This window comes from Rhamphochromis longiceps, linkage group LG19 (assembly GCF_057381845.1).
Source record: "Rhamphochromis longiceps isolate RC_006_pf linkage group LG19, R_longiceps_female_GT1.1, whole genome shotgun sequence".
Lineage (NCBI taxonomy): Eukaryota > Metazoa > Chordata > Actinopteri > Cichliformes > Cichlidae > Rhamphochromis > Rhamphochromis longiceps.
This window is the reverse complement of record NC_140575.1, coordinates 13661031-13675132: the sequence shown is the minus strand read 5'-3', so window position 1 is coordinate 13675132 and position 14102 is coordinate 13661031. Positions and strand designations below refer to the sequence as shown.

Below are 14102 nucleotides of genomic sequence, written 5' to 3'. Positions count from 1 at the left end.
ATGTTTTCCATTATCCGAGGCTGGAACCTCCCCCCCCCTCCAACCCCGTCCCCTCTGAAGATGGCTACAAAAAGGAAAGCAGTGTCACCCTCCTCCTCCTCCTAAAGCCTACTTGCTTCATATTGTTGTCTGAGCCGTGAAATTCTGTCTCAGTCTGCTCGTCAACAGGACACGTCTGCAGACATCAGCTACCGCTGGATTCTTAAATCACACCGAGACAAAGATGATTGCACCATAAGCACACTGAAAATAAAACACGCACACGCACACACGTAGTTTCATTCTAGTGTTGCAAGTTCTCCGCTAGTGTCCCAGACAGACAGGGTAATTAAGAGCTCATTACAGTGCATGCAGTGACAGGATTCCTGCGCGCTGGCAGACGCTACACTCGCTGCTTGTTTTTGTTCTTCTGTGTCCACAGGTAAGCCTGCTAGACATGTGGAATGATTCTCAGCTAGGGTGGAGGGACTGTGTGTGCGTGTGTGTGTGTGTGTGTGTGTGTGTGTGTGTGTGTGTGTGTGTGTGTGTGTGTGCGTGCGTGCGTGCGTGCGTGTGGTTGAAAAATGCATGGTTCAACTCGTGCAGTCAAGCAAATCTGACACTCAGACAATCAAGTACTAAATTGTTATTCTGGTTTTCAAAACCTCAAGTGAGCTACATGTGTATACTATGTGTATCTGTGGGTGGCAGTTTTTTTTCTTCCCTTCCTCTGATACACAATGTATTCGACAGCATTTACAGTCTTAAGGGAAGCAAGCAGCTGATTGAAAATTTGATTTATATCAAAGTTAAAAGTGGAAAACAGATTCCAGTTTTACCCTAATCCGTTTTAAAAGCGGACAAAACTCAACAAGCCCTTGGCAGAGCCTCTAACAGACAGCCGAGAAGAAAGACGTTCTTTTAACTTTAAATGTGTTTTAACAGTTAGAGAGGCAGGAGGGGGAGAAAAGAAATGGAGCACCAATTTAATCATCCAAAAAGAAAGTCCTGGCACTTTTGAGGTGGTATCACTTAACATGTTATTTGTTCCAACACCTGTGTGTTCCTCTCTGAAGTCAAGTGCTCAGGGCTTTGATGACGGCCCAAAGGTGTGTGCGTGTGTGTGTCTGAGTCATGTGGTGATGTTGCTGAAAAACTCGGCGTAATCTTTCAGATCTACTATATTACTCACTACATTTTTTTTTTTTTTTTTGCCGTATTCAGCTTTTACCCGGAAAGCTCTTGCCCGTTAATGACTCTTCTACAAATGTTGGTACCGCTGGCGTCACGCTGCACAACTGGCGCACATCTGCTGCAGCTCGGCTCTGGCGCGCTCGCTCAGTGCGTTCAGGCTGTGGCCTCTGAGTTGGAATTGACTCGAAAAAGTCCCATTTGATGGAGGACCGGCCTGATTCAGCCCCTCCTGCCTCGTCCACAGTGACCACACTGTTTACTCCACATAAACAAGCCGGCCGGCCCCCCAGATTCGAGGCAGCGCTCTGCTACTGCCGCAAACTGAGAGGCTCGAGCTAATTCACACATCCCGAACGACACGATCAGCCAATTAGAAGCAAGAGCGAGACAGGAAATTAGCGCCGTCAGGTAGCTGTGGTGTAGGCTTTAGAGTATAGCCACCGCGCTCGTTGGGTTCCATGCAGACTTGTGCCAAACCCGAGCAGGAAGCTGGCCCTCTGAGGTAAATGCAACTAAAACGAGCAGGAACTGGAACAGTCCTTTAGACACTCTGTTTTACTTCTGCACTCCACTATTTACATAATATGTCAATGGCCACCACAGAGTTTATTTGTTATGGTGCCTGAAAGCTTCACTTGTGGTTAGTCTCTTTTTGTGACCCTGAGATGAATAATTCAAACTGAAAATGTTTCTTTTCTTCAACTGAGAAAAAAAAAAGCTCTTTTGAAGCCCTGGTGGGGAAAAAAACACAAAAAAAAAAAAACAAAGAAAAGGAGAAGTGAGAGCGAGATGTTTTTTACCAGACTCAACTGTTTGTGTAAGTTATAATTTCACATCAGAGCCGGGCCCAGTTTTACATTTCAGCAATTACAGAAACTACATGTGTGCCATGAACAGTCTCTATTGAGTCTGGGGAGAGGGGAAGGGCGGGCGGACAACGAGCCCTGAAAGAGAACATAGGATTTTTCAGCCCATGTGTTTGTTTTTGCTCACGTTATAAGTGAGGGCTCAAAAGACATATCAAATGTCCCACATAGCTGAGCCAAGGCCGTGTTCCTCCCCTCTCTAACACGCTCTCTTTCTCTCCCCTTCCCTCGCTGGCGTCTTTCTTTCTGTCTTGCTCGCTCTCTCACATTCTCTCCCTGCTGCGACGCCTAAGGCCTGAGCGAAACAGGAAGCCAGCACAAGGACCAGCATTCACTGTGTCTCAATGACACGCTTCATTACAGCAGGCGCGTTACATGTCTCAGAGGCGTCGCTAGATCCGGAGTCACGAGGATGGACGCCATTTTGGCTCTAACATCTTCTCAGCCTCCTCCTTTCATGTACACATGCACTTCAAAAAGCAGCACATGTGTGTGTTTATATGCGAGTCCTCTCCAAAACTACACTGGCACCACCCCAAAAGCTTCTCATTAGTGACGCGGTCGCCACTTCTTCCCTGCTCAGCCACCGCCTTCCTCACTCCTCGGCTCCGCCCAGGGCTGAGGGGCGGCCGGCCGTCTTATTAACAGGGGTAATCTGTGCCTCTGGTATTGACGTTGTCTGCTGGCCAATCAAAATATTTGAAGGAAATGTTTATTTTCTTGAGCGAATCGCACCAGCTGCTTGCAAGCCTTTCTGAATAAGGCCATTTATGTTTAAGAATTTGCCATTGTGAGGCATAGTGCAGGACCTCTCAGTGACTGAGTGCTGATTTGGGTCTTTGCAAAGGAAGTGGAGGAGCTCCAGGGGAAGCAGAGATCGTACACTAGTTAAGCCCAGTGTGGCTATAGGTGAACAACCCAGCACCGCCCTCCTCTCTGCCTCTGGCATCCCCTCTCCATCCTAATTGCCGCTACAGGAGGCTGGGAGAGGGAGGGTGTGCAGAGTCACGCTGAGGTTAGACGGCTGATTGATGCTGTCGTTAAAGGGAGACGACACGAGAAAAATGTAATACACGTTTTTCTGCCTGCATGTTGAAAATATTTACGCACATTTGATGAAAAAGTTTTAAACGGGACGTAGCACTATCCGGAGGCGCGCAGACTGGGCTGTCACGCAGCACATGTGCCGAGGCGCTCCACGCAGCTTCGTGCACGTTGTCGTGTAACAACTGCGCCGTCTCAGACCGAGAGCAAACAGCCAGCTGTTTGTGCTGCGGTGTGACCGTCCAGTGTGAAGCAGGGTCCCACGCGTTGGGCCAGTAGCTCCTGGACCCTCCTCGGCTTCCTGACAGCTTGGCTGGATAAGCTTCACAGGTCTCTCCGGTGTCTCGCCTGAAAGTCCCAAAAATATCTCATATGCACCCATCGAGCATGTTTTTCCAAGCTTGGTCTCACTGTGGTGAGAAAACCACCCCTCCTCTTCCCAGCCTTCACTGCTCAGTCAGCAGAGACCGACCTGTGACAGGAAAACATCTCCAAATGTCCAGATGTCAAGACGGTTCTGCCCAGTCTGTCGAGAAGGCGTTTTTGGATTGTGTTTTAGATTGCTAAGGCGCAGGCAGTGACCTCCTCACCCTGTACACGCACACAACTCGTATTAATTCCCAGAATTGCTCTACTGGATTGTTTATAAAGCCCACATCCTCACATATTGCTTGTATTTGTGTGTGTTCTTGCAGCCCTGTGGCAGGAGCAGATGGACACCCCCACCCTGAAGACCTGCAAGGTGGAGGAGGACCTGAGACCATGGCCAGGTGAGACACTGCAATGCACTGCTTTTTTTTTTACCCCACACACTCTTTTTGTCTCTTGGCTTTCAAGGTTATTTTTATAGCGCTCATCAAAAACCAGCTTGACAAGGAGGTTTCTAAAAACACATTATATGCAATAAAATGCCGTCATACAGAAAATTGTACGAGAACAGTTCGTGCAGTCTCTGAAATACTAAAAGGCAATCAACAGTTATAGATAAAATATAAGCAAATTAAATTAAACATATTTAAGTCAAAATCAAATCAGAAACCTGTCTGAGTGTCTCAGACTGCAGACTGGTTGGTAAGGGGAGAGACGTTTTGATGTGTTTAGTAGGTCATGGTTGGTTCTTGCAAGAAGTCTCACTATTACACTTCATACTTGATAAAAGAACTAATTTAACTAAGCATGAGACTCTGTATTTATTTTAGGATGTTGTTTATGCATGACTGTGTCTTTGTGTGTGTGTTTCAATTTGAAACCGAGGGTGTTCGCTAGTTGCGAAAAAGCAGCCTGAAGGGTGAAGTCACTAGTAAGGACTTGTGTGAGCAAGCGTGCAAAACACAATGAAGATCGCTTTGAATATAAGTCTTTAAAAACATCTCGCACTGCTTTGTTTTAATTAGTAAACGTAGTTTTTCCAAACTGAAAGAAACAAGCTGGAAAGGGTGCGCCAATGATATTAGAGTCTGTTTCATTTTGCCTGTAGGGCCCAACTACATCACACGGCGTTCCCGTAATGCCACCATCCTTCTCGCTTTTTTTTTCTTCATTGTCTTCCGCTGCCTTTCCCCCTTCTCCTTTGTTTCATTTGTATCTTGGCGATTTTGATTAAAAGCCCTCTCAGTCTTGCATTCTCCTACGCACAACCCACCACTCCACACCGGACGTGCTGACTCATACGCTCACGCTGTGACGAAGTCCCGCATTCAGACACAAAATGACTTTTAGATTTAGCACTGCGCTCTTGCTCTCTTTTCTGCATTTTATCAGATACAACGCAATGTCTAAAGAAATGTGTCTAAGCACTGACACAGCAGAATTATACGTGTTTGTTGGCGTCTGTGCAAAGGCACTCGGGGCTGTGTGAGAGACTGGAAGCAGCAGTGAGAAAAAAAATTTAACAACAGCGATTCTCATGTAGCTACAATCCCAATGACTGGTTAACAAATACATCACACCAGTCACTTTACAAGTGAGTATCGTATCTCTCGCAGAAAAAGATTTACTTAACAAAAAAATATTTTAATCGCGTCACCTCGTGTGTCGACGCATTAGGGAAATCTCAGGGTTTTTATAATCACAAACTTCTTTTTCCCTTGCTTGTGTTGCATGTCACAAGTTGAGAACATGCAAAATCCTCCGCACTCACATGATAAAGTGCTAACGTGGATGAGGCTTTGGGGCTGCCGACCGTGTTGCCACAGTACAGAGGTGATCGGTATTTGCATCCGACATGATGCTCCGGCTCCACAGCCTCGGCGCTTAAATAAACACCTGGAGATCATTTGTGTTCATTTGGGTCTCCTATTCTGCAGCACCGGCCCTGCCGTGACGTTACGTTACCCTGTACTCGTCGGCCAATTATCAACAGCGCCTTCTCAAACTAATGGCATCCACTGTTCAAACCAGTCAATAAATCAACCGGACGCTTTCTGCTTGTGAAAGGACTTAAATCCCTTCTCGGGAGTCCACAATGCAGAGCAGCTGGGCCTTTTCAGGGATTATATCAGAGAAAAAGATTAGAAAACATTCTTATTACACAGCACAGTGGCTCTTTCCACGTAGCCGCACCAGCCCGGGCTTCTCTCTTTTTCCTCCTTTCACTTATTTGCCTGAGACACCCTTCCCTGGGTGCTGGCCGTCACAGTTTGCATCAAGCCTGAGTAAACATTTCACAGGTGAATGCCTGGATTTGCATCCCCCCCATTGTCAGCCACCACATTCAGGCACACGTGCATACACACACACACATAAGCCCGTGCACAATTACACACAGAGACGTGACCGCCTCAAACCTGCCCTTGTGTTAACAACCAAAATCAGTTTCTCCCGTATGCAAACGAGACAAACCTCCTGTCATATCTGGGTTACACGCTTGAGTGTGGACTAGAGGACTTCTTGACCTAAGCAGAAAGGAGGAGGGCTCCACCCTTGGCACTGCAGAATTCAAAAAGAGCATGGCGCTGCACTTCAGAGCTCATGCTGGAACACCGTGTTCTCTATAATAATAATAATAATAATGGATACTTTATTGATCCCCATGGGGAAATTACTTGTTTTTCTCTGCATTTGACCCATTCACTCAGTGAAGCAGTGGGCAGCCCACTAAGCAGGCGCCCGGGGAGCAGTGTGTAGGGACGGTACCTTGCTCAGGGGTACCTCAGGGTAGCCGTTAAGTGGATTCGAACCGCCGACCTTCCGATCATGGGGCGACCACTTTACCTACTGAGCTATCCCTGCCCCTAAAAAAGCCCCGATTCCCAGCTACCCGCTTCATACACTCAGAACATCACACACTGTGCTAGCTAGGCCTCTGGGGTCCATCCTTTATCCTGTCTCTGCAATTTAGTCAACACGTTTCAGATGAGCCTAATGGAGATCATGTGTGGTTTTGTGCCGTAGAGGTTACAGGCAGCGAGTACTCGGCTCAGTTAGGAAGACCCTCTCTGCCAAAGATACACCACCGTTACCACAGCCGCAGCAGCAAACCCTGCACTTATGTTGGGTGGGGGAGGGTGGGGATGCAGGAAGGTATGCAACGCAGTCAAGAGGGAGAAAAAGCAGACTGCAAACTTTGCTTCTCAATTACAGGACACTTTGTTTAGCCCTCTCCTCCAGAGGGAGCTACTGTACTGTACCAGACTCCTCAGGGCTCCCAGCCAAAAACCTGAGACTGCATAAGCCCATTAAGGTGTTGTGATAAGCGTCCAGTCCAGTTTCCCCTGACGGAACACAGGAGTCGATCCCCACCGCAGTTTGGCCCACACATTTCCACCGACTTCAATTAAGCGGAGATCGTGGGCGGCGTGGGCGGCGTGGGCGGCAGCAGCAAGAGCTGTCGTGTCCCCAAGCCACAGAACGCCTCCCCGGTTTCACCCCGAAGCCTAAATTTAGCACAGAGTGGGACAGATGAAGGGACAGACAGAGAGAGAGAGAGGGGGAGCAAAAGCTTTTTGAGAGTCCGGTAGGAATTAGTAGGCTGACTCCACTTCACCCGAATCAACAGCAGCTGAGGGCTTGGATTTTCCTCGCGTGAAATCAGATACGGAGCTCGACTCCTGTGCCTGGTAGACTCTGGAAAAAGAAACAGCCCCCCCTACCACCACCACCACTACTAACTCCCTCATCCCCTCCCAAAAAAAAGGAAATTCAACAGCAGCAATGTGTTGCTGAAAAAAAAACAAAGAGTAAAGCTGGGGCCATGGAAATTGCAAAGGAACTGATTTTTTTGCAGCTGAAAATGGACCCTCTTCTCCAGACACAGGGAAAAGACATTTCAACAAGACCGTGGCACGCAAGTTTGGCATTCTCCCCCCTCGGGGCTGTGGCGTGCAAGCGCTTGCTATTTGACAAATACAAGCTTTCTTTTCTCTGCCATCCAAATCCACATTTTACACTTGAAGTCATGTGGGCACACTGGACCCATGGAAGCCACATGCAGACAAACAAATAACCACGGGCGTACACAGGCGTGGGCTGAGCGCATACTGTAGGCTGACATCAGGTGTGAGGAACACTCACTAGTCTTTATGGCATACAACCAGGCCAAGGGCGTTTGTTCTGGCTGAAGGCCACCTTATTGCTTTGGAAAATATCGGAGTATCATGAACACAAAGACTCGGCGCGGTCAACTTGCCAAGCAACACTTAATATTTCACACCTTTACCTGGGAATTTAAAAGTGTGTCTGAAGCCAGTAAAACCACAACAGTAGCAGGTAATTTTCCCAGTGTTAGCATTTAGCTTACATGCAATTAAAACAAAGTGAAAATAAATCAAAGGTATCGTAAGTACATTAAGCAGAAACTTGGAAAATAACTGGTGCTGTACTTGGACTGAAACACAAATACTATCGGAGGTGTCAGTCGGCAGCTTTCATAAATCTGTGAATGGGTTCGTTTCCCAAGCTCGGGTGGTGTAAGATCAGCCAATAGCACTCCTTAGCTGAGCGAGGAGGGAAATATGGTGTTTGAGTTCCTTGGTGACAGTAGTGGCATCAAATCTCAGAGCAGCAAACCGCCAAGCCGAACCCTTCAGCAATATTTCTATTTCCCTTTTGCCAGCTGAATAAATGAGAAGGTGTGCAGTGAAATGGCAGACATAGCAGCCTGGTTCCACTGTGCTTCGTTACCTGTGAGATTACACTTGGCAGCGACTCTGACAGGTCATTCACTGTGATACACATTAATTTAGATATACACAGAAACACAATTTCTCTTCCTGCGTCCCCTCCCCTTCTCTTTCTCTCTGACCGTCTCCGAGTGCGACCGTCTGCCTCTGCCACCTAAATAGGATTTATGACAAGCCGCACAACAGTGCAGCGAGCTGTCTGTGTTTATACAAAGCACCCCTCACTACAGACAATGCCTCTTTTCATTGCTCTGAAAAAGATAGAAAACTGTGCGTTGCGTCTTTTGAAGCAGTGGTGGGAGGGCTGTGGCAAGGGGGCCTTTTCATAACTTCAGTCTTGTGCACGGGGCTGTGGGATGATGTGCTGTCAGTGCTTGATGACTGTTATTAAGCAAAGAAATGTCTCAGTTCATTACTTTGAGCAAACATTTCCATGGACCGGTATATCGCAAGAAACTTGAGCTCAGAATTGGGGGTCTGGGGAGATTTGCTGCTCTGGAAATGTGGGTCTTTTTTTTCTTGCGAATAATAGAAAAGAGAGATCTCTGAGTCGCTGGTTTCATAATTGCAAGAGCAGTTTGAATGTTTTCTGGCTCTTTCCAACCTTTTGTTTCTCTGTTTTTATAACAGCGACTACAGAGCTCTTCCCGCAGAGGACCACCTTCCCGTCTCTGTCACCGCTGACCGACCCTCGCTTCTCAGATCCCCGCATGCACTACCCCGGGGCCTTCCCCTACTCCACCAACACCTCCAGCACCGGCATTAGTGGCCTTAGCATGTCAGCCTCTACTAGATACCACACCTACCTACCACCACCCTACTCAAACAACCAATCCCAAAACTTCCAGTCCAACTCTTACCTGTATTATGGCACAGGCTCTGGATCCTACCAGTTCTCCATGGTGGCTCCAGGGAATACCGGGGGCGAGCGCTCTCCCACCCGCCTACTGTCCTGCTCGGGGGCTACAGGCACTGGCGGGACCAACAGCCTGATGAACCCGGGCCTAAACACCCAGAGCGAGGGCGTGGAAGCCGACGGCAGCCACAGCAACTCCCCCACAGCCATGAGCGCTTCGGGTCGCTTGGATGAATCTGTCTGGAGGCCTTACTGACTGACAGACAGCTAGACAAGAAGAGAAGGAGAAAACAAAGTAAAGAGGATGATGAACAAAGAAAAAAGAAGCTGAACACTGAAAGAAAAGAAGAAGAAAAAAAAACAAAAAAAGAGAAATGCTGCATGTTTGTCTTTTATTTCTCCGGCACTCGCTTTATAGACCTTCTGCTTTTACCAAATCCCCCAAGACTTCTATTTGTTTTGTAAATTCTTGAACTCCTGCACTGTACGGAGGTACCGTCAAAGAACCGGAAAAGCCATACGAGCTGACGCGTTACTTGGCAGAGACTGTAAACAGAAGAGAGAGTAAAACGAGTGAAGCCGCAGTAATGTGCCGGCCTCATTTGTCTTGTGCAAACAGGTACTCATCAAAGACAAATGAACAAAAGGCGGCGGAGGTGTGATCAATCAGCACAGCTGACGAACTGGAAAACCGCAGCAGAAATCCCTCAAACAGACCGATCCAGCTCACTCGGCGGGTGGAGGAGAGAAGTCGGGCTGGACTCCTGCGAGGCATGGCTGCACTGCTGTAGCAATCCTTCCTTTTTAAAGCTTTAATTTCTGTCAAATTTCAACATTGTAAAAAATTATTGAGTCAGTTGTGAAAACATTGTCAGTTGCACCCAAGGCTGTTTCGTGCGCTCACGGTGGTTATGCAGTACCTTATTGCCTAATTTATTATCCAAATGGACACATTAGTGTTTGGAGCCACACTGCGCAGTGGACGTTTCGACACAACTGCTGCATTATTGAGAAACAAAAGCATTTTACATGTCACGTTTTTAGATATGACTCCTCCTCTGCCGCGTCATCAGTCAATCACGCTTCAACAGGACAGTGGCTGATATTTCAAGGAATGTATAAAGACTAAAGCAGAGGAGGGTTTCTTGGTTTTTTTGTTTTTCTGTTGGAGTCCTGTTGTCTCTACTCTTTACTTTTCCTTTGATGTTCTTATTCAAGCCCTTTTCTAAAGAAAAAAAAGTCCTAGTCTGGTATTTTTAAACTGGATGAGACAGTTTACCTTTCATATTTATTTGAGCCAAAATTTGAGGAAATGTATGCATATACCCCAAATCCTTAAGCATTTCTCTCTGCCTTTCCTTTTTTTTTATATATATAAATATATATACAGTATATATACCATGTTTTGTTGTTAAGTATAAATTTGGAATTTGTGTAATATATTGCTACTAAATTATAAAAAAACCCAAAACCTTTAATGTAATTTTTTGCCTTCCAATGTAGCTTTGATGCACTAAAACTTTTATTCCTGAGTGAACAGTGCCCAACAGCATCTTCTAGAGCTGTAAGCTTTTAAAAAAAGTTCCAAAATTGCCTTTCTGCGCTTAAAAAAACCAAAAAAGCCATTTGCTGAATTTTTTGCACTATGTTTGAACTTTCATTTCTCTCTTTATTTTTGGGTTTATACATTTACAAATATCCAGAAGCGTGCCGAACTAAACATGGATAGATATATAGACATCAACTTAAGTCGCCAAATAATTTCGTGATCAGACACACAAACACATTCCTGCACCACAGGTGTGTGTGCGCATTCCCCCTGTCCTGGGAGGGCCTTTCCCCTTTAGCTACACATGTGATCCCGTGTTTCCATAAATTAGGAGGAGAGGATGAAGGGATGGAGGAAGACAGGTGGGGTCAAAAGGGGTATCTTCTTACAAAACCAGAGGCAGTTGAAAAAAACCCCTCTGTTGTTGTGCACCGGTCCTTTTGTTCTAAATAATCAGTGAGTGCTTTGAAACCTTTTATGGCTCCCAGTCTAATTTACTGTCAGTGCCAGGGGGTCGTAGCTCCGCCAGCTCTGCCTGCACACATCGCCTTGGCACGAGGTGTGCTAAAGATATCTACAAGAAGTATCAGGTATCCAGTATTTACCAGGAAACTCTTTCACAAGAATGAAGATGATTAGGATTCATGACTTTGAAAGTTGGCGGCTCATGTGATAAATAAGTAAGCTTTAATGTCAAAGTGAGAAGTGATCCAAAGAAGCTAGCATTTGCAGCTCAGGTAAAGAAAAAAAAGTATGCAAGCTGTTTTGTATGCCCTCTGCCTTATTCCTAGTTTTTTTCTAAATGACAGCGTCTCATTCCCATCTCCCTTTGGCCTGGATGTGCCTGAAAACCTTACTGCATTATAGGCAAACATCATGCAGCTAGAGAAACCACCTACGTACTGAGATTTGTGTGGTTCCTTCAAACACAAAAAACCAAAGATCTTCACAACTGCCTGTAATACTGTTTGGATGTTTTCGATGGAGAAAATGTGTGGCAAAAAATATTGTTTTTGTTTTTCTTCTGCAAACAAGCCCAAGTGTGCGAGTAAATCGTATTTTTATTGTGTGTTAATTAAAGAGCACAATGTTACTTTTTTTTAAACAATCCCTTTCCAGCAAAATGTTCCTTCATCTTGCTCTCTCCATCTCTTTGATGCTCAAAGCATGTACATCTGAAACTGGTATGTTAATTTAAAAAAAATTTCACCATGTATGTAATGATATCGATAATGCTTCTATACTGAGTGCTTGTAAAGTTTGCGATAATGTAGTTTTTATTCATTTTAATTAAAAAAAAATGTGTCTCACTTTTGTCTCCAAAGCTGTTTTCTTTTGAAGGATAAGATTTGTAAAACATGGCCACACTTCATGCTCACGGCTCCGCCCACCCACTTGTGAAACCTTTTGTTTACAGGGAGCAGCCAATCAGAAAAAAGGCTCAAAGAGAACATAAAAATAGAGCCGACAGGCTACAGCTACTTCAGCAGAGTCCAGGAATGAACCCTTATAGCCCCTTCAAAGGAACTCTTGGAGTGAAATGAATAAATCACACCTAGGTTAGATTAAAGTTGCAGATTTATGGCCACATTCTTTGAATTTATTTGCTTAATTATAAAAACAATAGCACAGTGTAGCAGTACTCCTAGGCTTGTGAGGTGTTGTAGTTTAACAGGGCGAGGTGTTGAGAGTTAAAACACGGGGGGGGGGGGGGGGGGGTACATTTTTAAATCATCTCCAGAATCCAACACACCATCACATCAGCTGAGAAATGAAGAAGGAAAAAGAAAACCCTCATAAACATCCATGGGACCCGATTCCACGCCAGCACATTTCTGTACTTCTAACTTCTTCGGCTCACACAGAAAAAATACCACGAATGCCACTGTTTTCATCTCATAACCTTACATTTGCTGGGTTGTGCCCAGTAACCCTCTAATAATTCTCCTCCTCTCTCCCATTAGCGAAACTCTCGCTGGCAATTCCTCTCGCTTCCCAGAGGTTTGAAAATGCCTCAGCTGTCAGCGCGGTGGTACCCTGAGCGTAAATAAAACGCTGCTCAGGAATCCGACACCACCCTGGCAGCCTCCATGTTAGCGCACGTCGGCAAGTCGTCACTTGTTAAAAACAATACAGAAGTTTGGAATGTCGGCGGCCTTTTTTAACCGACGGCGCGGTTGTTAATTTACACCGCGCCGATGCCATCTGTTTGCCCCATTTGAAGCCGAGCCATAAGATTAAACACTTGAGATGCCACCTTGCGGGGTGGTCTGATTTCAGATGTGGTTATCCTGACACCAAATACCCACAATTCTTCGCTCTTTAACTAATGCCACCTGTTGATGTGCCATGAAAGGCTTTCACTTTGTTTTTCACTAATTTTTCACTCTTTTGTTTCCTGTGTTTAGACGCTTGCATTTTCTCTTTCTTTGCCTCTTTCATCCTTTCTTCTCGTTCAGCTCTCACCTTTCTTCGCCTTTGTGTGGCTTCTGCTGCATGCGTGTGTCTGTGTCAGGCCTTCTATGGCTGGCAGAACAACAGAGCCTCAGGATGCACACATGCAGCCTCGATACACACTGCATTCAATTAACTCTGCACACTCAAAGCATTTCCACGCAGACACACACAATCCCCCGCTGACAGATCTCGCACCAGCCCTCCACCAAGACGGTCTGAGCTCCACTTTACAGTGCGAGTTCACAACAGCGTTTCCTCCAGGTCTCATCACAGAGAAGCGCTCTGCCTCGCCCCTCGCTGATCCCCCACCACTCAGGAAGCACAAAGAGAAAATGATAAGCTTTCAATTAGGCCAGGCTCAGGGGAATTTTACAGCTGTCTTCACACACTCTGTGAGACCCGACTCTCTTGTCCACATGTGTGGAGCAGAGAGGCTCTCATCTGGCTCTGCCTTAGTCGTGGATGTACACGAGCAGAGCTGCTTTTTCATCTTCTCTCTGTTCCTGCAGCGCTGCTGCTCCTCTTCCAAAAACTGTAACTCTCCCGGAAAGAGGGGAAGCGTTTGCCTGGATCAGGCTGCCTGTCTGGATGTGATTGTAGTCAAAAGGCATGATGAATTGGTGTATAGGACAAACAAAACCACTTTTTAAGTGGGTAAAGTTGAAAAAATAGACGCATAACTTGCCCCATGGCGATAGAAAAGAATAACTAACGACTGCTTTGTTTATTCTGTCTGTTGCTTATTGGCCTCCAGGATTTTTCATCTTTATTCAAAAGAAAGATGATAAAACACTGAACTGGAAATAAGACACAAACAAAGCGAAACAGAGAAAGTTTCTCATGATAACAGTATCCGCTGTCGCTTCTATGATACCTGCATGCGAAACCAATTACAGCCTCTTCTGGAGCCACTAACAACCTCTGCCCTGAACCCGTGAGAAGCAGTGGGCCTGAACCGGCTTGTTTTGGGTGCCTGGTACGTTGGCCAGCAGTCTATTTTCTAACCAGACTGGTGGTGGGAACAGCAACTACCGTCC

At 46.0% G+C, this 14102-nt stretch overlaps 1 protein-coding gene across 2 annotated transcripts in view; it reads left to right on the top strand.

The window, feature by feature from the left end:
- runx3 (RUNX family transcription factor 3) overlaps nt 1-11913 on the top strand; it is a 48766-nt gene extending 36853 nt beyond the window's left edge. For both annotated transcript variants that reach the window (XM_085390715.1, XM_085390714.1), the window contains 2 exons: nt 3779-3853; nt 8834-11913. In XM_085390715.1, coding sequence (XP_085246841.1) covers nt 3779-3853; nt 8834-9315 — 557 coding nt within the window. In that variant the 3' untranslated portion in view covers nt 9316-11913. The remainder of the gene's footprint in view (nt 1-3778; nt 3854-8833) is intronic.
- Nucleotides 11914-14102: the final 2189 nt, after the last annotated feature.